The sequence below is a fragment of the Pyricularia pennisetigena genome, chromosome 2 (assembly GCF_004337985.1).
Source record: "Pyricularia pennisetigena strain Br36 chromosome 2, whole genome shotgun sequence".
NCBI classification, from domain to species: Eukaryota; Fungi; Ascomycota; class Sordariomycetes; order Magnaporthales; family Pyriculariaceae; genus Pyricularia; species Pyricularia pennisetigena.
The window spans coordinates 40,692-64,997 of NC_043741.1; the positions used below are offsets into that span (position 1 = coordinate 40,692).

The 24,306-nt window shown below is 52.9% G+C and overlaps 8 protein-coding genes across 8 annotated transcripts; 5 read left to right on the plus strand and 3 right to left on the minus strand.

The window, feature by feature from the left end:
* Positions 1-142: 142 nt before the first annotated feature.
* Positions 143-715, plus strand: PpBr36_00006 (uncharacterized protein; the record flags this gene model as incomplete). Its single annotated transcript, XM_029887199.1, has 1 exon — positions 143-715. The coding sequence occupies one exon, from the start codon at positions 143-145 to the stop codon at positions 713-715; it is 573 nt and encodes a 190-aa protein (XP_029752160.1).
* An 864-nt stretch (positions 716-1,579) lies between these two features.
* Positions 1,580-3,498, plus strand: PpBr36_00007 (uncharacterized protein; the record flags this gene model as incomplete). The annotated part of the gene is made up of 4 exons (XM_029887200.1): positions 1,580-1,780; positions 1,853-2,449; positions 2,586-2,699; positions 2,842-3,498. The coding sequence occupies 4 exons, from the start codon at positions 1,580-1,582 to the stop codon at positions 3,496-3,498; spliced, it is 1,569 nt and encodes a 522-aa protein (XP_029752161.1).
* A 503-nt stretch (positions 3,499-4,001) lies between these two features.
* On the minus strand, positions 4,002-6,117 carry PpBr36_00008 (uncharacterized protein; the record flags this gene model as incomplete). The annotated part of the gene is made up of 6 exons (XM_029887201.1): positions 4,002-4,285; positions 4,395-4,690; positions 4,798-5,265; positions 5,352-5,416; positions 5,594-5,785; positions 5,890-6,117. 6 exons carry the CDS (start codon positions 6,115-6,117, stop codon positions 4,002-4,004), a joined length of 1,533 nt encoding a protein of 510 aa, XP_029752167.1.
* A 569-nt stretch (positions 6,118-6,686) lies between these two features.
* Positions 6,687-8,575, plus strand: PpBr36_00009 (uncharacterized protein; the record flags this gene model as incomplete). The annotated part of the gene is made up of 5 exons (XM_029887202.1): positions 6,687-7,001; positions 7,115-7,466; positions 7,574-7,730; positions 7,811-7,966; positions 8,083-8,575. The coding sequence occupies 5 exons, from the start codon at positions 6,687-6,689 to the stop codon at positions 8,573-8,575; spliced, it is 1,473 nt and encodes a 490-aa protein (XP_029752168.1).
* Positions 8,576-12,058: 3,483 nt separating this feature from the next.
* PpBr36_00010 (uncharacterized protein) lies at positions 12,059-14,525 on the plus strand (the record flags this gene model as incomplete). The annotated part of the gene is made up of 7 exons (XM_029887203.1): positions 12,059-12,364; positions 12,421-12,986; positions 13,063-13,372; positions 13,447-13,458; positions 13,517-13,622; positions 13,696-14,070; positions 14,158-14,525. Coding segments are annotated over 7 exons (2,043 nt in total), but the record flags the coding sequence as incomplete, so codon positions are not given.
* Positions 14,526-16,672: 2,147 nt separating this feature from the next.
* Positions 16,673-17,517, minus strand: PpBr36_00011 (uncharacterized protein; the record flags this gene model as incomplete). Its single annotated transcript, XM_029887204.1, has 2 exons — positions 16,673-17,212; positions 17,326-17,517. Coding segments are annotated over 2 exons (732 nt in total), but the record flags the coding sequence as incomplete, so codon positions are not given.
* Positions 17,518-19,794: 2,277 nt separating this feature from the next.
* PpBr36_00012 (uncharacterized protein) lies at positions 19,795-21,745 on the plus strand (the record flags this gene model as incomplete). Its single annotated transcript, XM_029887205.1, has 3 exons — positions 19,795-20,059; positions 20,173-20,595; positions 20,793-21,745. The coding sequence occupies 3 exons, from the start codon at positions 19,795-19,797 to the stop codon at positions 21,743-21,745; spliced, it is 1,641 nt and encodes a 546-aa protein (XP_029751133.1).
* Positions 21,746-22,759: 1,014 nt separating this feature from the next.
* Positions 22,760-23,884, minus strand: PpBr36_00013 (uncharacterized protein; the record flags this gene model as incomplete). The annotated part of the gene is made up of 1 exon (XM_029887206.1): positions 22,760-23,884. One exon carries the CDS (start codon positions 23,882-23,884, stop codon positions 22,760-22,762), a length of 1,125 nt encoding a protein of 374 aa, XP_029751132.1.
* Between the last annotated feature and the right edge of the window lie 422 nt (positions 23,885-24,306).

Below are 24,306 nucleotides of genomic sequence, written 5' to 3' on the forward strand. Positions count from 1 at the left end.
AAAAAAAAAAAAAAAAAAAAAAAAAAAAACTTCCATGAAAATATGGGCCTCTAGTCTGCGTCACAAAAACCACTCAACGTCTTGATGATTTTGCTAACCAGGGATATTTTAACCCCACCCCCACCAGACCGGTCAGATCTGCATGTCTACAGACGTGGTCCTCGTGGCCCGGTCCGTCGAGCCCGAGTTCTACTCTGTGCTCTGCAAGGCGGCCGCCAGGCACGCGCAGGAGGCGACGCGGCTCATCACGGACAAGAGCGACGAGCGGGTGCAGGGGCTACTCCAGGACGCCGAGGACAAGGGCGCGACGCTGTTCCGGTTCTCGTCGGCGGGCGAGACGGCGGTCGGCAGCAGCGGGGAGCGTCCGTCAGGCACCATCATCCGGAACCTGACCAGGTCGATGGCGTTCTGGAAAACAGAGGCCTTTGGACCCGTGCTGGGCATCTTTGCGTTTGACGACGCGTCCGAGGTGCCGGGCCTGGTGGCCGAGTCCAACTATGGGCTCTCCGCCGCCATATTCACCCGGGACCACATGAAGGCGCTGCATCTGGCCCGCGCCCTCCCGTCTGGCGCGGTGCACGTCAACGCACCCACGGCCCACGACGAGGCCGTGCTCCCACACGGCGGCTACAGGGACAGCGGATGGGGGCGGTTCGGGTCGCATTGGGGATTTGAGGAGTTTTTGCAGACCAAGACGGTCATTTTGAACCCATAGTTCCGTAGATTCAAGCTTGGAATGAACGTTTGAGCCTGTCACTTTTTGTTGGATCCCAGCCAGGAGGGCTATCTCCCCGTATTTAAGCAAAGAATAGTCGTATGATCGTAGCCTGGTCGTAAAAAAATAAGAACAGGTCCTTGTTGGCAACCAAAACCCCTTAATCTCGCGCGCCAAAGACGTTTGACGTGTTTGTCACTGGGTGCTTACGAGGCCGACACGCTTTGGTTGGAACAATGCTGTTCCGCTAGCCCGCTATCGTGGCCAATTCGTATTGCTTGTCGGTTTTTTTTGTTAGTGCCCCACTCTCCGGAAAGCTTACCGGAAAGCCCGCGGAAAGCTTCCCGGCAATGCGCAGCAGCTTGTTTTGCTGGGATGGCGCGTATATCAGGTCATTTCAATCGTATGTTTCACATGATCCTGGAACGACGACCACAGTGGAAAAAAAAAGGAAGGCCCTCGAAACAGAGGGCTGCGCAAAAGCAAAATAGGCAAACCACGGCAAATCGCGGGAGTACTGCATCAGGTTGTTGCCAAGCAAACGGCTTCTAAGCACGCCTGGGGGTAAATGTGGAGCAGACTGCGGAACGCTGCGGGGAAGGGAATGAGTGGAACCGCAGCTATGCTTCTCGGACGCTACAAAGTCAAGCGGAATGAACGAAATTGACAATAAACAGTAATGATAATCGGGTCGTCGGTGAAGGGGCCGTTTTTGGATCAGGTATACCTTGTCTGATTATTATTCTTATAATTATCTCCCAGCACGCACTTGGGCAACATACAAAGCTATCTACAAAAAAAAAAAAAGAAGTGCAAAAAAAAAACCCCCCAGACCCTCCTTCTTCGAGTCGCAAACCCTTCAAAATGGCTGGCCATTTCAAGAATCCCGCGTACTCGCAAAAGTTCCCTGACCGCCCCCAGTTCTCGGGATTCATGAAGCCATGCCGATTCCAAGGCGAGGTATCCAACCTGGAGGTCGAAGGGTCGATCCCTCCCGAGATCGATGGTACCTTTTATCGTGTCATGCCCGATCCGCAGTTCGTCCCATTGGTAGAGAACGATCCGGTCAGTGGCGATTCAACGTTCTCTGTACATGTTTAAAACGGCTTTTCTTCGAGGCTGACAGTTCCTCTCCAGTGGTTCAACGGCGATGGAAATGTCAGCGCGTTCCGCATCAAGGACGGGCGCTGCGACTTTAAGCAGCGTTATGTGCACACGGAAAAGTTTGTGCGTGAACGAGAGGCAAAGAGGGCATTGATGGGTAGGTCCACAACGTACGAGGCAAGATTCCTCATTCCCAGTTCTGCAGGCCATGTAACTCATCATACCATTTTTGCTTGGACTCCAAAAAAAAAAGGCAAATACCGAAACAAGTATACGGATGCCGTCGAGTTCAAAGTCCGCAGTACCGCCAACACCAACGTCCTCTACTTCAACGGACGCCTGCTCGCCTGCAAGGAGGATTCACCCCCTTACTCAATGAACCCGGATACCCTTGAGACAACCGGGCTTGATACCTTTGACGGCCAGCTGCCGAGCCTGACCTTTACGGCGCACCCCAAGCTCGACGTCCACACCAAGGAGCTCATCTGCTTCGGCTACGAAGCCCGTGGCGATGGCACCCCGGATGTGTGCTACTTTACCTTTGACAAAACGGGCGCCATCGTCGAGACAGTTTGGCTGGTCGCCCCGGTAGTCGCCATGATCCACGACTTTGCCGTCACGGAAAACTGGGTACGTAAGACGGATGCGATCCAAGTGGTCAGCCCCAAGTCTTTTCCTTGTGACATGTAACTGACGTCTACTTGAACGCCGGCGGGGGGAGAGAGAAAAAAAAAAACAAAAGGTACTGTTTCCAATTATCCCCCAGACATGCGATCTGGAGCGGCTAAAAAACGGCGGGGAGCACTGGCAATGGAATCCCGATATTCCGTTTTACGTTGGCGTTTTGCCGCGGCGTGGAGCAAAAGCATCGGATGTCAAGGTAAGAGAGATTCGATCAGTTATCACGACAATAAAAAAGAGAGAGAAGAAAAAAAAAAGAAAAGAAAGAAAAAGAACAAGTACAGAAAACCGAAATCCACTCAGCCGGCTGACCAAGTCAAAATCAACATCCGCCATGACAGTGGTTCAAAGCGCCCAACTCCTTCCCAGGCCACACGGTGAACGCCTACGAGGACGAGTCGGGCAAGATCGTGTTCGACCTGCCGCTGACCAACAAGAACGTCTTCTTCTGGTGGCCGGACGCGCAGGGCAACTCGCCGGACCCCAAGGAGATCGCGGCGCAGCTCGTGCGGTTCACGTTCGACCCGCGGTCCGACGCGCTCGACCTGCCGGCGGCCGAGGTGCTCTGCAGGCTGGACTGCGAATTCCCGCGGGTCGACGACCGGTTCTCGATGGGCAGGCACACGCGGGCCGTCTTCGACATGATGGACCCGGCGCTGCCCACCGACATGCCCGCCATCATGCGCGTCTGGGGCGGCGGCCACCCGCTGTACAACTGCCTCGGCCACCTGGACTACGCCACCGGCCGCCTGGACCGCTACTTCCCCGGCCCGACGCACCTCGTGCAGGAGCCCGTCGTCATCCCGAGGTCCGCCGACGCCCCCGAGTGCGACGGCTGGGTCCTCGTCCTCGTCAACAACTACTCCACCATGTCCAGCGAGCTGCACATCGTCGACACCAGGGACTTTTCCAAGCCCCAGGCCATCGTCTACCTGCCCGTCAGGCTCAGGGCCGGCCTGCACGGGAACTGGGTCGACGCCGAGGATTTGAAGGGGTAGAGAGGGAGGAGTCATGGTTTGTTTTTTTTTTGTTTTTTTTCGGGGAAGAAGCTACAGTGTTGTCTGTCGGACCTAATAAGTTGAACAGGACTGTCTGTCTATTTGTCAGTTATAAATGCAAGCTAGCATCATAAATCTAGGGCATATGGGAGATAAAAGTCACCAGTCAAACAAAAAAGATTTGGCCAGAGATTCTCGCTATTAACTAGATAGATTAAATTGTGTCACGCGATGCCTGCTGGAAACAATAAACACACTTTGAGACAGTCTGTACGCTGCGAAAATACCGCAGCTGAATATTGACAAAAGAAACGAAACAAAAAAAAAGAACAAAAACACACTGCTCCTCCCCTTTTTCTGGCCTTTTTGCTAGAGCTTAGGGGTTCACCACTCGCTTCAATTACCATATACATACTTGCTTGCTTGCTTTCACTCAGGAAACAGTCCCCCCAACCACCAAGTCACGTCCCCTCAACCTCCCCCACAGCACACCCCCCCAAATCTTACAAGAGTTTATCGATCCTGCGGCAGTAGGCGCGCAGGGGCCCGCGGAAGTAGTAGAGCGGGACGGCGGCCAGCATGCTCAGCGACACCAGCATGAACATTATCATGTACACCTGCAGCCAGCCCTGGGACTGGACCCAGTCCACGGCCGTGTAGAGGAACAGGAAGGCGACCAGGTTCTTGAACACGTTGATGGCGACGAGGGCCTCCTCGGCGTGCTGGGGGTGGGCCTCGACGACGAAGGTGGCCGCGATGTTGGGGGCGTAGACGGTGCCGAACGAGACTGGGATGATTACGCGGGGTCCAAGTAAGCCGTCGAGTATTCTTTGGTTTGGGGGGGAGGGAGGTTTGAGATTTTTTATTGCTGAATCAAAACAGAAATCCCCACTTACCCATTCCAAAGCCAAAAGCAATCGCGGCCCAGTGCAGGCGCTCAGCGCACGAAAATGCCGTCAGGATGCAGCCAGCCGGGGCGATCAGACAGCCGGGCAGGAGGGTGAGAAGCCGCTGCTCGGGAAACACGACGCCGCCGTGGCGGATAATGATGCGCTGTGTGATGACGTCGACGACGTAGCCGCCCAGAAACGTGGCGATGAAGATACCGATCAGGGCGGCCACCTGCATCAGGCCCACGCCGGTGGGCTGAAAGAGGTACGGAGGGGCCAGGAGCAAGCCCGGGAAGGCAAAGCTGCAAATTTCGCTGTTAGCAGGGATTTTGTTTAGAGGGAAAAGAGGCCACGGCTCGGATGAAACAAAGTCCATGGAGCAGGAGATATGAGCAGCTGTAGGACTTACATCAGGATGATTTGCGAGGCAAGGCTGGATCCGTAGACAAAAATGGTAAACAGGACATCCGGGTACAGAACGTGAGTCAACTGGCGCAGGCATATGTGATGGAAAGATCCCGTCGACTTGTTGATGGTGAAAAAGGTCGGCCAGATGCTGGACCAGGGCTTGTCGACCACGAGGGTGTTCTCGTCTTCCTGCGCCTCAGACGTAACCGGCTTTTCAGCATCGGACGAACCGGCCTTGGACCCGGGCTCAGCAACGTGTACATCTCGGATCTCGACGCCCTGGATCGCCTCAGCCTCCTCGCGGCTGTAGCTCGATTCGGGCAGGGTAAAGACGAGCAAGACCACGTTGAACGCAGCCAAGGCCACGCAAACCCACATGTAGTCAACCCATGTCCCGGGGCTGTACTGGACGATGAAGGCTGCCACCAAGGGGCCAACTGCCGAGGCGCCAGCGATCAAGATGGTAAAGCTGTGGAGTTTTTTTTTTTTTTGTTCTCTCATGTTAGGATTTGGGTTCGGGACCACAACCTTTGCGTTTTGTGGGGCCGCGCTTACAAGGACATCATTCCGGCGCGCTCATGGAGGAAAAACATGTCGGAAACGATTCCTGGCACAATACTCTGAGAACGGATGGTTAGTGTCAGTTGGCTGTTTTTTTGTGGCAGGTAGGCTTGCTGAGTGGGCACATTGAGATGGATGAGCTAGAGAGCTGGTTTAAAAGCTCCCTACGTATCAAGCACAAAAGAGAATTGGGTAAATCACAGGATATAAAAGGGGTGGAGAAACTGTTGTCGCACCTCGCCTGCAGCCGACGCAAAGCCGGAAATACATCTCGCAGCCAGCAGCTGTTCGAAACTGGTCACGTTGGCGCTCCACAGCAGAACCGCAAGAAGCAAAGTCGTCGAAGTGATTAGTGAAGCCCGTTTTCCGAACTTGACTGCAAAAGGAACCCAAAAGAGGTTTCCCAGGCCAAGGAGGAGGAAATTAAGCTGCAGGTCCCATGGGAGGGAGGGAAGCACGTCAGTAAAGGCGCGCCAAGCCGGCACTAACTAAGTGGCAGATCATCACTTGGAACGTATAGTATCGTATTTACCGTCATGAGTGCATTGACTTCATTCGCCGTCTTGTTGAACTGCGCCATGAGGATATTCACTGATACCGATAGTCCCGATCCCGCAAAGTTGGCCGTAAAGTTCGTCAGCGCCGACGAGAAGAGTGCAGCCAGCTTGACAGACCTCGGCCAGCGAAGCGGATCGTCGGCGCCCAGCGGACGGGGAATCAGTTGCACGCCATTGTGACTGATTGGGATCGAGTTCGTCATGGCTCCGGGCTCAAGACGATGACCTTTGTTCTTCTCTTGGTGGTTTGCAAGACTGGTTGGTCGTCTTGGTTTGTGTTTGCTATTCACGGCCCTGAAAAACCAATGGATTACATTGATTGATCAGATGGGAGAAAGGACAGTAAACAAAAGGCCTCCAGATTGGTTCTAGACAACAAGAAAAAACATTGAATGTTACACTCGGTAATGCCTACCCCTGGTGGTCGGTCACATGAGCGTACGGTATCAAGCACTAACTCCGCGCGGCAGTTTCTCTAAAGTTTAAAAAGCTTCCGTTAGCTCCCCGGGCAGAAAACAAACAACACAGCAAGAAAAAAAAAAAAAAAAGAGTTGGGTGTCATGCAGCGCAATAGACTTTGTTACATTCAAAGTTCAAGTCACATAATTGCAGCAATAATATAAACCAACATCATTGGACTCGTGTTAACACGCAAGCACGTGAGAGAATTGCTCCAATGCCATCGATACCAAACAAGACTTCGGACCAGCCACATCCCGCATCGTCCACCCCTCAAGATTTCTTGGTTGATCCCCCCGGAAAATCTGCGGAAATGCCTGCCGCCATCGTCGAGTCGGGTCCTGCAAATGGAGCCTCCCAAAACGGCCACCACAATCACCTAGACGCCAAAACACTCGGTCTAGATCCCAACTTCACCACGAGTTACCCAACGCAGTCCCTGTCCTTCCTGAGAAGTTTGCAGGGAGCCGGCTTGGGCAGTGATGCTGCTTCCGAGCCAGCCCAGGCCAAGCTCAAACTGAACATAGTCATCGTCGGCGCCGGTTTAGGCGGGCTTGCCACCTCGATTGCCCTGGCACGGAGGGGACATTCTGTCGTGGTTCTGGAGCAGGCACCGAAGCTCGGAGAGGTAAGCGACATGATGTGCCCCGCTGACCATCAGAGGCATCATGTGTTTCCGTGCTTTTTTTGTTATTGAGAGTTGCGGGGGGAGGGGCGGACTGACAAGAATGTGCAATCCAGGTCGGTGCCGGAATCCAGATCCCACCCAACTCGGGCCGTCTCCTGCGTCGCTGGGGCGTCTTTGCCAAAGCCGAAAAGCTCTTTGCCGAGCCGAGCTGCATCAACTTCCGCCGCTGGCAGGACGGCAGCCTGATCGGGTACACGGACCTCGACGAGTTCGGCACTTGGTTCGGGGCCCCGTACTGCGTCGCCCACCGGGCCCACCTGCACGAGGCCCTGCACGCCCGTGCCCTCGAGCTCGGCGTCGAGCTGAGGCTCAACAGCCGCGTCGCCGCCTACCGGCCTGATGATGCCCAAGTGGAACTGGCAAATGGCGAGGTGGTCCGAGGCGACCTGGTTGTTGCTGCAGATGGTATGTTTTTTTTTTTTTGTTGGTTTGTAATCGAATTTGTTTCAAAGCGTCCTACTGCGTCCTTAGGTTTTGAGGCAAATTCGTTGGTTTGCTAACGCTTGCTATAGGCATCAAGTCGGTTGCAAGAGACACTTTGCAGGCAGCTCAAGCCGAGGAGCCCACTTTTACCGGGTTTGCAGCCTACCGTGCTACAGTGGACGCGGAAAAGATTGCGGCAGATCCCGAGATTGCTTGGATTCTGCAGAAACCATCATTAAACATCTGGTTAGTCTTGACTCGGTAGACACACACCTGCCGTCCAGATAATTCGTACTGCTAACCAAGAGAGGTGATTTAATATTCAGGATCGGCGAAAACCGTCACGTCATGTCTTATACCATTTCTGCAGGCAAGTCGTTCAACATGGTGCTGTCACACGTGGACCTCTCAGACCCGTCCACCTGGAAGGCAGAGACGGCAGTAGAGGATGTCAACAGGGAGTTTGCAGGGTGGGACCCATGGTAAGCCTTGCGGCCAAGCTCCTCTTTCCCTGCCCCGGACAAAACGTCACCAGAGAGTGACCAGCAGCCCTAGTAGCAGCCCTAGTAGCAGCACTGACTTCTCTCACCCGGCAAAGCCTGACCAAGATCATCTCCCTCATCACGTCGTGCATCAAATGGCCACTCCGGAGCGGGAGAAAGCTCAAGTCGTGGGTCAGCCCGAACTCGCGGCTCGTGATCCTGGGCGACGCCGCGCACGCCATGGTGCCCTACATGTCGCAGGGGGCGGCCATGGCGGTGGAGGACGGCGCGGCGCTCGCGGTCGCGCTCAGCCAGGCCGAGGCGCTCAAGGACCTGCCGCTGGTGCTGGGCCAGTTCGAGCAGGAGCGCATCAAGCGCAGCGGCGCCATGCAGGAGGCCAGCATGGTCAACGGCCTCATCTGGCACTTCCCCGACGGGCCCGAGCAGGAGGCGAGGGACGAGGCCATGAGGGCCGAGGTCGAGCGTCGGCCCTTCACCAGGAGCGCGAACCAGTGGAGCGACCCCGTCACGCAGTGGTGGGCGTACGGCTACGACGCCGAGGATGCCATGCAGAGGAGGTTCAAGGGGACGGGGTTGGCTCGTATTTGAAGAACTAGGACAAAAGGAGCCTGAAGAATTTGTGTTTTAGCACAAAGACGGATCATGCCGTCTGAGAAAAGAACACCGGTTCTCTATTGGCCCATTGGCTCGGTCCAAGCCGCAGGCGGGCGGTGACGGCCGTCGGTCGTTCGTCTCTGGGGGTTACGACCGGGGCTGGCATGATGGCGAGCCGGCGATGGGATCAAACGCGTATCTGCATCGGCGCTGAACAATATTTTGTGGAATGCTACCAAGGGGCGTAACGTTCGGCATGCGGACGATAAAGTGCTCATCACAGCTAATAGATAAGAAAATACAAACTGCGCATTTTACCCGTCATGCCTGCATTTTACACAATAGCTGCGACGCTTTTGCGAATTAGATTTCTAAGAGATATTTCAGGCGAGGATTTCCAATAGTTTTGGCCTCTGAAACCTCTAATATTAAACTATTGGCTCGCATGCGCTATTCTACATTTTATACTCTCTCTGTATTTCCATATTGCTTTATTTACGTAACTTACACATACAAGTATATGCGGCTGGTATCCAAGGTGCTGATGTACTATAGGAATTTGTTTTCAAAAAAAATTCCTACAATACATACAAGCTTACAAGTATGTATACAAAAGGTGTGGGGTCACGGTAAGCTGTTGGAGTTATAATCAAGGCTTTTTCTAATAAAATCCTATATTTTCAATCGTAGCATCCAGAATACAAATGTTGGCCGCAAAATACTCTACGCACTGGGGTACGGGCTCCGATTTGATATCGGCGCTAATTCCAGCTAGCACTTTTATGAGTAAGAGTAATATTTAACGCTTGACGCAATAGTTTGACTGCAAGGCTCCAGGCCCTATTATGATGCCATATATGATCTATTCAATCGACACAACAACCATGCATTCAACCAGCTTTCTACTCTCAGTCCGTAGTACCCGCAACCACTCCCAGCACATGAGGATTGAATCCTTTACCGAGCTCCACCGGCTTTACCCTTGCTGCAAGTCCTGCATTGTATGACCAGTTAGTTTTATCGCCTTGGCTCAGGGTACTCCCGCATCTCCAAAAGATGATAAAGTTTTAAATTACCCGAGCAACTGATTGGCATCCTTCACACATTGGCCGCCTCCCTGTTTCTGGTGTTAGAATTTCTTGTCCCTCGCAGCGGAGCAATTTCGGAATCAAACGAGCCACTTACCGTCAGAATGCAGTCGCCGGCATCGAAGCATTGAGCCTGAGCGGAAACGTAGCCGACGAGCAGAGCCGAGACAACGATGAAGAAGCGCATGTTGATGGAATTTGATGGAAATCTTGCAATGTGCACTGGGAGACGAGATGGAGTTGCCTTTGGAGCGTTTGTGTTTGTGGTTTGTGGTTTGTTTGTGTATACAGCAGACCGGATTCCCCAGACGAGGGCATTGGCGACATCTTAATATAACGCGACAGGTCTGGCCGCCTGCCGAGGTTAAGCTTAGGCTACGTTGGAAGAAACGTCAAGATTTACGTCGTGGTGACTCTTAATGATGCAGCTCGGGGCTCGGGCACTAAAAGACCGTGCAATGTTTGAGATTATTTTGGGTCCCATGCCATATTCAAGACGACAGCTACTAGCGACGGTAATAAGATCTTGGCGCTTGCGTCGTGCCATATATATGCAGCTCTGGGACTCAAAAATCATCTTGTCTAATTGAGAATGAGCCCGGGAGCCGCCTGCAGAACAAGGCAACAGACCAACATAAGTTGAATCCGGAACAGCACGCGTACACAAACCGAGGAAACATTATCCATAGATGTTTTCTCGTCGTTTCTCATCTCTTCTCGTACTTTTCTGTTCTTTGGTGTCAAAGGTAACCTGGACGCTCAACAAACATTTCCCATTATTGCCACTCCAACATCTGTTGTTATTGTATGGATTTGAAGTCAGGCTTAGTCATGAAAACTGATTCCCAAAAATACAACTTGCGCGCCTCCCGCGTTTGTGCATGCGCTCTTCCGATCGAGATTCTCATGATGCAATGCGCAATATCCGAGGTCCAGTTGATGGGCTACGGGGCCACGTGTACAACGCTGAGCTTCTACTGCCGTGTGTTCCAGCAATACAGAGAGAATGGTGTTTCCCAATCTTTCGCAGCAGCTCCAGAGATCCGAAACCTTTCCGAGTCTGCCATGCGCGCCTGCCGTCATGGGTACTAGGCTACTGGTTGCGTTTATATAATCCACATTAGGCTGGGCCAGATGGGTCGGTCAACGATTACCGATGACGTGAGGCCCGTGCCGCGTCTCACACTGCTGCTAGATCAATAATCAGAGTCTGCGTTTAGTGCTGTCAAAAATAATGTATGCTTCTATGATTTCTTGTAAATAGCATTCAGGCGAAAAGCCAAGCTCAATTTTGTCTTGTCTATAGCAAGCAGGTGTTTAGTGACAAACTGACAATCGCTGGGACAGCAAAAGAAGGAAGCAACTTTCGAACTCATTGTCGGCAAAGGACTGGGAGAGCAGCCTTGAATTGCCCATAGCCTGCATCCCTTGGAGTTGATATCCTGCAGTGCGTTGCGGTGGTACTTGTGCACCGTGGCTTTGAGTAGTAAAGCATGGTAGTCTTGAACGTTTGGTGACGTTGACTACTGTAGTCCGAGCCCGAGATCTGCCACTTTTGACGGGGCAGCCAGCCAATATGTTTCCCTCAAATAAAAGTTTTCCAGGTCGTCTATATCGCGCATCTGCCCAATCGCCGGCCCATAAAAAGTGGTATAACGAGATGGACTCGTGTCGCGCCCCTTGCCTGGCTCTGGAGGTATGCTCTCACGTGATCTGGGCTTTGAACATAGTTGCGGACAAGTAGCCTTATCTCGGAACATTTTCCGCCTCCAGTACGGGGCTTCCGCGCGGGGGGGAGAGGGGGATTTTGTCGTTACCCATTTGTACCTCTGACCCCGCGCGGCAAAGCTGGCAACAAGGTGCATTCCGGGCATGACGCCCGTCCGCTTCCAGCGCAAGAGCAGCTGAGTCGGGTGATTGGCTGGCTTCTTTTTTTCAATGCAAAGCAGGCTTCTGGACGCACTTCGGACTCAGTTCCCGTCCGCTTTCGGCGCAAAGGCAGATTAGTCGATTGATTGGCTGTCTTTTTTCTCCATCAACGCCCCCAGATAAAAAAAAAAGTTTCGAATCTGGGATTTGATCATGTCAATCTTATCGGTCCCAACGAGCTTATCACCACTCCGCTATCGATCTGGGATGGATGGTGGGTAACTGGTTCTCATTTGCCAAGGAATCGAAGCAGGGGACTGCGCTTGAGCTCTCCATGGCAGATTGTAGAGTATTGATAAACCAACATTCTATTCCGACTTGAGTTGTTAAGGACGACGCTCAGCTTAATCTTGCAATTCGACCAAGAGAATTGAATAGTGAACAAACATTGAGCCTTCAACTTTGGCGGTATCAGCACACCACCTGCTGTTGTGACCCACAGTGACTGTCACTGATCAGTCTCACCGGCAACAAAACCATGGCAGCGCATCACCCCTTCGACCCGCTTTCAGCGGCCGAGATTGAAGCTGCGATCAGCATCGTGAAAAAGGCACACGGCGATGTCTTTTTCAACGTTGTATCCCTCCGCGAGCCGCGCAAAGCCGAAATGACGGCTTGGCTTGCGAATCCTACGGCAGTTGCCAAGCCCGTTCGTGTGGCAGATGTGGTCGTTATTGCGCCAGGAGGCAAGGTTTACGATGGGCTGGTCGATTTGTCCACCGGCTCCATTATTAGTTGGGAGCTCCTTGATGGATTGCAGCCGATTGTACGTCTTTCGAGATCAAAGACAGGTTGAGACTGAAGACTAACCATAAGAGACAGATTACGATGGAGGAGCTTATGGCTGTCGAACACGTGTGCCGCACCGATCCCAAAGTCATTGAGCAGTGCGTTCTTAGTGGCATATCCAAAGATGACATGCACAAAGTATACTGCGACCCCTGGACGATCGGCTACGATGAACGCTACGGCAGCAAGGTCCGTCTGCAGCAGGCGCTCATGTACTATCGCCCAGACGTCGATGACTGCCAGTACCAGTATCCGTTGGACTTTTGTCCCATCTACGACGCGGCAAAGCAGGAGATCATCGCCATCGACATACCCGAGGTGCGCCGCCCGTTGAGCACCGTCGCGCCGGTCAACTACCACCCTGCTGCCGTCAACAAGGCGGGGGGATATCGAAACAACCTCAAGCCAATCAACATCACGCAGCCAGAGGGCGTGTCCTTTAAGCTTGACGGCCGCTATATAGAGTGGCAAAACTGGAAGTTCCACATTGGCTTCAACTACCGTGAAGGCATCGTGCTCAACGATATCACCTTTAACGACAAGGGCAATGTCAGACCCGTGTTCTATAGACTATCTCTCTCGGAGATGGTTGTTCCCTAGTAAGTCCGCATTCAAAACCCCATGTTTTTGCCACGCTTGTTTTTTTTTCTTGTTCAGACTAACCGGTATTTTCAGTGGCTGCCCGGAGCGCCCTCACCAGAGGAAGCACGCGTTCGACCTCGGGGAGTACGGTGCTGGTTACATGACCAACAGCCTCGCCCTGGGATGTGACTGCAAGGGCTCTATCCACTATCTGGATGCTGACTTTCCTACCCGGAACGGCGAGATCCGCAAGATCAAAAACGCCATTTGCATCCACGAGGAGGACGCCGGTATTCTCTTCAAACACAGCGACTTTCGGGACGATTCTACCATTGTAACGCGGGCTAGGAAGTTGATCATCCAGCAGGTGTTTACTGCTGCAAACTACGAATATGCCGTACAGGTAAGCTTTAGCCTTTGTTCCATGTGGGCAATTTATGAATGTATTCAGAGCTCAGATGCTGACTTGTTTTGCAGTGGATTTTCCATGTGAGTCGCACCAAGCGGGAAAACCCCCTCTTCACACGCCTATTAACCCCCTAGATAGCAAGATGGCTCGATCCAGCCTGAGATCAAGCTCACCGGCATCCTCAACACATATACCATGAACCCAGGCGAGGACACACATGGCTGGGGCACACAGGTTTATCCCGGTATGTCATGATTCCTCCTCGACCCATAAAACATTTTGAGATGACAAGGCTGCTGACTCACAAATTGCTCCAGGGGTGAATGCCCACAACCACCAGCACCTCTTCTGCCTTCGCATCGACGCCAACGTCGATGGGCCCAACAACACGGTGTTCATGTCGGACGCAGTCCCCTCGGAGGCCCCCGTGGGTAGTCCCGAGAATTTTTACGGCAACGGCTTCTACGCCAAGCGCACAAAGTTCCGCACGACGGCCGAGTCGAGAACCGACTACAACGGAGCGACGAGCCGGACCTGGGAGATCTGCAACACCAACCGTCTGCACCCGTACAGCGGCAAGCCCGCCTCTTATAAGCTCATCAGCCGAGAGGTGCCTGGCTTGTTGCCCAAGGAGGGCTCTCTGGTGTGGAAAAGAGCCGGGTTTGCAAGACATGCCGTGTGCGTGACGAAATGTAAGGCTATACCCCTTGCCGCAGAGAGAACCGGTCAAGCTCGAATTGTTATGTTGTGACATTCTAACCATGCGCCCTCCGCTCAAGACGCCGACGACCAACTCTGGGCAGCCGGCCGCCACGTGCCTCAAACCTCGGGCGAGCCGTCTCTCGGCCTCACGGAGTGGGCGGGCGACGGAAGCCAGTCCATCGAAAACACAAACGTGGTGCTGTGGCACACGTTCGGCGTGGTGCACTTCCCATCCCCCGAGGACTTCCCCGTCATGCCCGTCGAGCCCATCACGCTGCTGCTCAAGCCCAGAAACTTCTTCCTCAACAACCCCGTCATGGATGTTCCCCCGAGCTTTGCGAGCACGCCTAGCCAGGTCAAGGCCAACGGCGAGGGGGTGCTCAACGCTGCGGACGGCGTGAGCAAGCTGGCCTTTGATTGCTGTCGTCGCACAAGTCATTTGTAACAATAAAATAAAAAAAAAGGACAATGGAAGAGAGCGCAGTTATCTTGATATTTAAATCCTGTGAAAGATCGTACAGCTGTTTCCCCCCCTAACACAAATTGCACGCTACTGCGAGCTCGGCGGACCTCTTCGGTTTCCCCTCGTTCTCACAGCCCGTCTGCGCATTGCCGTACCCAACACAAAAAGTTATGTCGCTCCCTGCTTTCACGCAGTCATTTTTGCATCGATATCTTGTCATGTTGACGCATGCGCGTTTAAAGTTGGAGAAACGCATTTGAGTACAACGATTTGAGCTGAGTGGAATGATCCAAGTTGAGAACTGGATAATTTGACCTGCAGGGAGCTGTATGAATAAATAAATATGCACAGGCTAGATGAGGCCGCAGTAATTGTAAATGGCCTCCTTTTATCTCGAGTCCTTGGCCTAGTGATCCAGAGGCTATAATCTCATTAGAAACTGTTTGGAGATCCAGCAATAAAGTTGCTGCTAAGAGTAGAAGAAACGCTATGGTGAAAAGAGTACCCATTTTCATCTATCTTAATATAAAAATAACCTGCGCCACTGAAAACCGGAGATTATTCCTAGTTTATCCCTCAGGCAGGTCTTTATTCCACCTATATGCTTGCCAAATTCAATGGAGTTTGCCCAGAATGCAAAGCTGCTGGTGCCATGCCCCGGCACATACCGCGACTACACTGACAGGGCACCAGGTTACAGAACTTAGAAGCCGAGTGAGAAAGCCTCACACAATTTGCTTGCAGGGACGGCGATTGCTTGTCCTATCTTGAAAGTGGGCCTAGGCAATTGGCTTTTTTGTTACTGGCTTTTTTCTTTTTGTCATGGGTTTCTTCGTCACTGGCATAGTAGCTGGCTCGAGAATTCGTCGAGCAGTTGAGCCGGTACCGATATTGCAAGCTCTACCACGGAGCACCGGCAGGCTTTACACCTTGCGAATGCCGCCTCAACTCCTTGACCAGGGCGTTCCTCCCGTAGACGATGTTTTCTGAGGCCGGGGAGATGGACACTGCAGTGCATTCTTTCGGACTGGTACAAGCGAGTGGACCTCCTATACCATCCGAGTTCCGGGTGCCGCTTATCTTTGGCTTTTAGATACACTAGATCCCTTCCCATGGTACGGGATACCCTAGTTTGATACCAGGATCTTGGGTGCGGACGTATAAGCCCTTTGCAACCAGATCTCCCATTCGCTTGCGAGTCCGACTCTCAAAGAAGATCTGGGTTGTTGTTCTTCACAGAGGTGTCCTTGGCCCGAACCACCTTTTCAGGGTCTTGGGGGTTGGGTCACTGGCTATTCGAGCTTGATCTTAGCCGCACTAGTTCTTGTCCTTTGACGCCTTCGCAGTTCTTAACAGAGTTGAACAGGGTTACTTTGTCTCCTAACTTTGAAGACCAAAGCCCAGACTCCAGTCGTATTGAAGCAGAAGGGAGTTATGGTATGCAACAAGGTCCACTGAAACTTGGCTAATGGCACTTTTGCTCACTAGTACCGAAGCTTATTTGAACATATAAACTGAAGTTCAAGCATTACAAGGTGCTCTTTTCACCCTGCTTTCCCGACGTCCCTTCGTCACTCGTCTCGTCATTTCTTTGAATTCCGCTTACATAGCCGCCCCTCAAACAAGAGAACAGCTTTGGTCGAAACCGGGACCAGCGCCGCGTCAGGCTTTGAAAGTCTTGAGACAGCTCCTGGAGAGCTAGGCCTTGGCTAGAAGAGAGGAATGAGAATTTCATCATTAGTGAAGGTAAAACAACATTCGCGGCGCCCAGTGTCAAAGTCGCGGCTGTTGACGAGCAAGGCTTGGTGGATGTACAGCAGATTCGGATCCAGACAAGGCTTTGTAGACGTGTCATTTGCAGCTCCAATTTGAGCACATCAGCCATCCCAACAGCTAAGAAGGATTTGGAAGTTACCATCAACGCCTATAATCAACTGTAGTTTCGTACATGGTACCACAGGACGCTAACCCTATCGTTCAAAACGAAATCGAGGATGACACGGGGCGACACCTTTTTGATTTGATTGTTTTTACCATATATTTAGTATTTTGCATACGCTTTCCACCGTTCCGCGCATATCCAGTCATAGACGATCCCCGTTTTTGCCAGAGACCACAACAGTCGCCGTCTAGACCAGCTCGTAACCGTGGCTGAACGTCTGGTTGGCGACGTTGCACTCGAGCATGCTGGCCGACCACGCCTTGTTGTCGATGTAGCACCTGCCGGTCTGGTAGTTCTTGGAGAGGGCCCGCTGCTTGTTGAAGAAGTAGACCCTGCAGCCGGCCGTGGAGTCGCACTTGGTCTTGCAGTTGGCCACGGCCTCGGACCACATGCCGTCGTCGCCCATGACCGGGTTGACGACCTCGTAGAAGTCCGTGTAGGAGTTGTAGACGCAGGCGGGCGGTGCCTTGACCAGGTTGCGCTCGACGTAGTTCCTGACGGCGGCGGTGCCGCATTTGCCAAACGCCGACTGGCATCCGGCGCCGCAGTAGTCGGCGGTGCCGCCGCACCAGCCGCTGGCGCTGCAGCAGTCGCCAAAGCCCGAGCCGAGGCAGGTCACGCCCGTGCCGCAGGTGGCGTCTTCGCTGACCTTGGTTCCCGAGGGGGGGCTGGCGATGTTGCAGGTGCCAAAGGCGGATTGACAACCGGATCCACAGTAGGCGTCGCCCTAGATGTGTTGGTGTTAGTGTTTGATATTTATATTTAAGAGGAAAAAAAAGAAAAAAAAAAAAAACCTTAGGTATGGTGACTATATTGTTTCTTGGGGAACTTTATGCTTACGTTTCCACAGTAGCCGTATCGCGAGCAGCAGTGGCCAAACGGGGAGCCCTGGCAGGTGTTTCCGGCCCCTCCACAGACACCGTCAGGGGAGATGGCAGGCTCGGCAGGGGCTGTAAAACCCTGGCTGACAAGGGCTAGGAGGATGCTGACGGTAGCGAACGTCTGACGCATGATTGCGGTAGGAGAGTTAAGCTGGTTAAAAGAATGTGAATTAGTTGGATTTGGGTAAAAGAGAGTGATTAGTTGGTCTGTTGCTTTAAAAAGCCACCTGTGATTAGGAGAATGGTACTCTGTTGGAGATGGATTGAATTGTCTTGCATGCTGTCCATTTCCCTTTATGTAGTTTACCGATTCTGTATACGGAGAGCTAGCCAGGGCTGAAAACTGCTAACATTGAAGCTAAACATGCTATTTAGAGCCTGGCGATCGCGTTAGCATCAATCGAGCCTAAGCGTCGAAGCCATGGAATTCCTGGGCCCCCTGATCCCCCCTTATTTGTCGTATCGCCTAATCCGAGCGCTATAGGAGCTTGACCACAACAAACTTGCCAAGGATAAGGTTTTGCTCGGCTTGCCAGCTTTAATTCCATGGGCACTCGTGGTACCATTTATGGGCCAATGACAATTCTCCATTATACGAGACCATCCGTAAACTGAAATAACTATTACGCGCAAAACTTTGGACAGTGCTTAGTATCACCAAGCTGAGTCGTCGCCCTACCAGTGTGGCATCATTTTTGAGCCTAGGGACGAAAAAGCCTCGGTCAGGGGTAACTTGTGCCAAGCCCGGAAAGGCAGGCAGTGACTTCACCGACAAAAACTCATGGTCCAATGAAATAAGATACTTTGACCGTGGTCGACGTCAATGCTGCCAGGGTCTGAAATCAAGGCGATCTTGAGGATGGGCAATTGGGAGTCTTTTAGGGCAGCAGCAGCAGAAGTGATTTCTGGGAAAAAAAAAAAAAAAAAAAGGCATACCACCCCCGCCTGATGATGGGAACTCCCTTGACGACTGACGGGTGTTGTAGCCTGCACTGTCGTCTATCTTGGACAGAATTCACAGGAAGCACTGCTAGGCGAAGATGTTCAGTTCGGCGGTACGCAGAAGCGTATGGCCGCTGAAATGGGGCCAACTATAACAATATATAAAGATAAAGAGGTCTAATAAGAGTTCTGTGAGCACTAATGATTTCTTTTTTGAAAAAAACCATCGTTGTAACTCTCCCACCAACCTTCAATACATAGCACGTAAAAATACCCACCATCTACATCGAAGCTGCTCGATTCACATCTTTCTCAACAACTCCCGTGCTGGCTGGACGGGGCCGTGCATGTATGCCGATTTTGAAGCAGCCCGTCGAAACTTTGGGCAGAGACGATGAGCTGCCAATGAGCGAGCACGTCATGACCATATGCCGTAGTTTTTAAGGAATTTGAGTTGTCTGCGATGCCAAATGCACCATTAAGCCAGCTCTGTATGACTTGTCTTATCCCTCGGCATACAAATTAATCGTCATCACTTTCATTTCTTTGTCAATCCATTCTGGAAAGGTAAAGAGCGCGAACAACTTTCGTATACCTCGGTTGAAAGCACTGACTGTGGCAGCGGCCCTTGATGTTAAGGTCTTTACGTTCTGCTTTATCTGCTCCAAAGTGTTCCCGCTGAGAATGATGGCATCTCCCATCGCCCCTTCTATAAACCGTGCTGGCTCGTACCCTTTCTCGCGACAGATGGGCTGAATCTCTCCAATGTCAGCAGGCGTGTAAGTTGCGCAACACCCAACCCTCGAATGTGGCCTTGTCGAAAGGGACCATAAGCCTTTGCCGACTAATAATCGCTTTTCTTCGACAATGGCTGTTACGAAAGGCCATGTCATGTGGGATGAAGTTATACTGCCTGAATTGACTCCAAGTTGAAATCAAGTTGTACCATAAGATGCGCTCATGACACGGTCAGGCATTTGAACAGGTTGATGACAAGGTTTTCTCCTTGCGCATCTGAGTCCATCGGGTCTTTGTTATTATCAAAGGTGGCAATTTTGTTTTCACAGAGGCTTTATATGTTTACCATGCTAGGATTAAATGCTGGGTGAGACGGCATTATTCAACACAATGTGTCGATAGACAGTTTGGTACAGATTCCTTCAAGTCGGAGAGGGGATATCAGATTCAGCAACACCAGAAAGGTGACGATCGACCGCGATAACAGATAGTACCAGACTTGATTCAATGACGCCATACGGGATCGTGCGGAGGTTGCATATTTTCATCTTGGCAACCGTTGGTTTTTGCTGGGTTCGTGCGGAGAAGGTCGGTATCGGCCTTCTGTTTCGGGAACTTTGGAGATGTGCCAAGATACCTTCGCTCTTGGTATAAGATAGATACCTGCTGCTTGTTGTTGAGCTCGTGTCCCATGGGAAGCTGTTCCCATCAGTCTCTCTGAACCATCATCAGTCTCCAAGTTGGCAAGATGGTCGCTCGATCGTCCCGTTTATGCTCGCTCGCTGCCTTGGCAGGCAACATCCTTCCTCGTGTTGCTGCACAATCAGGAGGGATCCAGACCGGCTTGAGCTATGGAAGCAATTGGGTGCCTGTGACCAGGGACTCTGATCTTGTGGCGCAAAACTTCCCAGACGTCGACATCGAGCTCCTGTCTCCGGCCTTTCTCAACCCCGAGGGCAGAGAAAGTGGCTTTGCCAATGGCACTTCTGGTCCGACGAGTCTGGCTGTAATGGGTAAGCAAGCTTGAATCGTTCCATAGGTTGTTCATTGATCAGTCGTGATAAACAAAAGAAGAAAAAAAAAAAGAAAAAAAAAAAAAAAAACATACTCAAATGGTTTCCTGCAGACAACTTCCTCCGAACCCTTGCCATTCGCAACGAATGGATGACGTATGAATCGGTAGACTTCCTCTCCGAGGAGGGCCGGAACCTGCCCTACGTCTACCTGTCCCTGCCGAACCCCAGCAACGAGCCCAGGCTGCGCGTCTACATGCAGGCTGCCATCCACGGCAACGAGCCGTCGGCCGACGAAGCCGGGCTGGCGTTCCTGGGCAAGATGGACGCCAACCAGACGTGGGCGCGGTCGGTGCTCGAGAAGATGGACATCCGGATGCTGCCGCGCTACAACGTGGACGGGGTTGCTTATTTCCAGCGCCAGCTCGCCAGCAACCTGGATCCGAACCGTGAGCATATCAAGCTCATGAAGCAGCAGTCGAGGGATATCAAGCGGCGGCTGACGTCGTTTGACCCACACATTGCCATTGACCTGCGTAAGTTGCCAAGTTAGCAAACAGTCAATGGCGCTGGTTGCGACGAGTGCCCTCATGTTTAGTTACTAGCAGTAGTATACGACACACACACACACACACACACACACACTCTCTCTCTCTCTCTCTCTCTCTCTCTCTCTCTCTCTCTCTCTCTCTCTCTCTCTCTCTCTCTCTCTCTAACGCCAACATGCTGACAGACGAATACACGGCAACGAGCGTCTTTGGCGGCGTGTACCAACACGGCGCCGACGCCCTCCTCTCGGGCGGCATCAACCCCAACATCCACCGGGCGATCCGCTCGGAGCTGCTGGAAAAGTTCATCCCGGCCGTGGGTGCGGCGCTCGAGTGGCACGGCCTGCGGTGGGAGCACTACGTGACGGGCGGGACCAACACGACGCGCGGCTCGGCCATCCGGCTGGAGCAGGCCGTGACGGAGGCGCGCACGGGGCGCAACGCGGCGGGGCTGGGCCAGACCATCTCGTTCCTCCTCGAGACGCGCGGCATCCGGCTGGCCGACCAGCACTTTCAGCGGCGCGTGGCGACGCAGCTGGTCAAGATCGAGGCCATCCTCGACGCGGCGCGCGACCGGGCCGCCGAGGTGTACAGGACGGTCGAGGGCGCGCGCGCAGAGTTCGTCCGCGGCGACGACGACATCGTCGTGACCGACTACCCCGTCCCCGAGACCCGCACCTTCACCTTCATCGACCGGGACAACGGCAGCGTCGTCAGGGCGCCCGTGCAGTGGCAGCGGACGACGCCGTCGGTCGCGAACCTGACGCGCCCCAGGCCCGAGGCTTACATCATCCCGCGGACGTGGCACGACGTGGCGGAACGGCTCGAGATCCTGGGCCTCGAGGTGGAGAGGTTGGGGTACGTCTTCAACCAGACCGTGGAGGCGCTCAACGTGACGTCGTCCAGTCTCGGCCGTACGCTTTACGAGGGCCACGTGCTCAACACGGTCACCACTGCGGCCTACAGGCGTGACGTCGTGCTGCCGGTGGGCAGCTTCAGGGTCAGCACGAGGCAGAAGAACGCAGCGCTGGCCTTTATCGCGCTGGAGCCCGAGAACATTGACAGCTACGTTACCTTCAACATCATCCCGCTCAAGGTGGGCGAGGAGTATCCTATTTTCAGGATTCCCAGGGCCTGAGGAGGAGGCTGGGCGGAGAGGGGATATTTGTTACATGCAGGTCTTGGCACGATGCTGACAGTTTTATGTCCATTTTGGGCAATACTTTTTTTTTTTTTTTTTTTTTTTCTCAGATTACAAAACAATTAATTCTCTGCCCCCATGTAGCACGCGGTCGGTCCCTTGTGCTTCTTTCTACTGTGGTAGTACTACTGTAGTAAACTTTGCACCTAGTCTAGTCAGAATACGTGCTAGGCACATGTTTGCCGCCCCCACTCCTGGGCTGGATACCTCTCCCATGTCTGCATTACCTCGTCACCTCGGTAGCATCTTGCATACATTTAACTTATTTGGGGGTAGGTGGCTGCGAACCACTTTTCAAATACGAATGCGAGGCAGACTTATGGAGTTGTGAGCGTATGCAAACCTCGGTCCGCTCTGCACCGACCACCTATGCGCAACATGAACAAAGCCAAGCGAGCAAGAATGCAGGATAAGGATACCGATAAGAAAATAGTACATAAATTTTTTCTTTTCTTTTTTTTTCTTCTTTTTTTCGCTTGTCGTTTCTTTCTTTTTCTTTCTTCTTTTATTCTCCCTTCGGACATCATTGATACGACAAACGAGCAGCTCCCCCCTTCTAGAATCACCAGGCCCACTCACACCTGCTCTTGGTAACTCTATCGTACGTTGCCTGCCGGCGAGGGCAGCAGGGCTGGCTGCTTAAGCTTGTACCACTAAATTGAAAATTCGGGGGCGCTTGTCGTTCGCAAACGGGGTGGTGGGGTAGGTTCGGGTTATTAACGATCCCTGTCTATTAACGTCGAGAAAAGAAGAAGAAGAAAGAAACAGAGAAAAAAAAAAAAAAAGAAAAAGGTATCAGGCCAATGGTGCTCACTTCCTTTGCGATTACGTTGCAAAAGAGAGGAGTCGGCAGAATTAAAAAAAGACTAAAAAAAGAAAAAAGTAAAAAAAAAAAAAAAAAATTAGAGAAATAGAAAATCCACAAAAACTGCCCCCCTCCCTCCTCTGATGCTACCTCGACCCAATTACACCCGGGGCCGTGAGTGCTTTGACGAAATCCAACGCCTGGGGCGTTTCGCTCCATCCATACCACGTCTCTCGGAACGCCAAGCTGACCTCTTCCCTGGACCCCCGCGCGTACACCGTCGGTGACTGGTGGCTGTACTGCGTCGGGTCGTGCAGCGCCGGCCAGTAGTGCTTGTTTCTGGCCGACGTTGCGGCAATCAGCTTCTCGATCTGTGCCCTGTTGCTCTCCTGCAGCGATTCTCCTCGACTGGTGCCGCACCTGCTGACCAGGTCTGGGCGTTTGTGTAGTATGTCACTCATTGCTTCTTCCCGGACCCACTGCGCCTTTTCTTGGAGCTCGTCCTGTTCGTCGCCCGCCGCCGCCGCCGCGTCTTGCCGCTTGGCTACAAAGTCGGTCAGGTTGGCCAGGTCCAGCGCCAGGCGGACCTTGAGCAGGACGAGGGCGGCCAGCAACGGAAGCTTCTCGAGGCTCAGTTTCGCCAACGCCGTGTCGTCCAGCTCCTCGGTCGCGTCCTGGCTGCTCAGGTTGAGGAACGGCTCGGCGGGATCCCCCCATTTGTACCTGTCGTGGGGCACGGTGGCGTACCACTTGATAAAGTCGTAGGCTTCCTGGTCCCTGCCCAGCCGCAGCAGCAGCGTCGGCACGATGCTCCTGACGCCCATGACGTCCCCCCTATCGGCGTGCAGCATGGCCGTGGCGTGACCCAGCGCGGCCTCGACGGCCTCGCCGGTGCGGATGTTGAGCAGCGCCGTGACCAGGTCGAAGCGCGCCTGGAGGTAGGACCGGGGAACCTGGGTGGTGGCGCCGACGATGGCGGTGAACATTTCGCTGAGGGCGCTGACGGTGAAGTTGCCCGTCGCCCCGAGCATGTGGCGGTGCTGGTCCGGGCAGATGCGCTCCTGCAGCGTCGAGGCCTCGGCTTCGTACGCGGCCAGCTGCCTCTTGACCATGGCGCAGGACGACTTGTGGCGCGGTCGGTCAGAGGCCTGGTGTTCGCGGCTGCAGTAGACGACGGCCTTGCAGGCGGCGCATCTTTGTAGGTTGAGGAGTTGAGGGCACGCCGGATCGCTGCATTTGGAAAAGGGCAGCCCGAGGTTGTAGCGGTTCATTTTTTTTTTTTTTTTCTCTCTCTGTTCGATGGCAACCAGAGAGAGTTTGTTGGCCTTTTTTTCTTCTCCTTTTTTATGCCCCTCTCTCTGTTGTGTTTGCCAAATGCTTGGGAGGGTGGAATTAATATTCAGGCCAGTCTTGAAACAGTCAATTCATTCCCAGTCTGTTGGGTAGCCAGTCCCCGTCACCTTCTTTATAATTAACGTCAGGGTATCAATCGGTTGATTCCGAATTTGCAGATTGGGATTCATGGTTACGGTACAATAGAAGCTAGACTGGACCCTGGCCCATGCCCTTGCGTCTAACAGGAGCGAGTAGAAAAACGTGGTTAGTCTAGTCATTTAAGTCTTGCTGCGATATGGTTTCCTTTCCTGAGCAAGCTTGCATGTTGGCAGCCATTCTGAAAGGTGTGTGCTTTTTT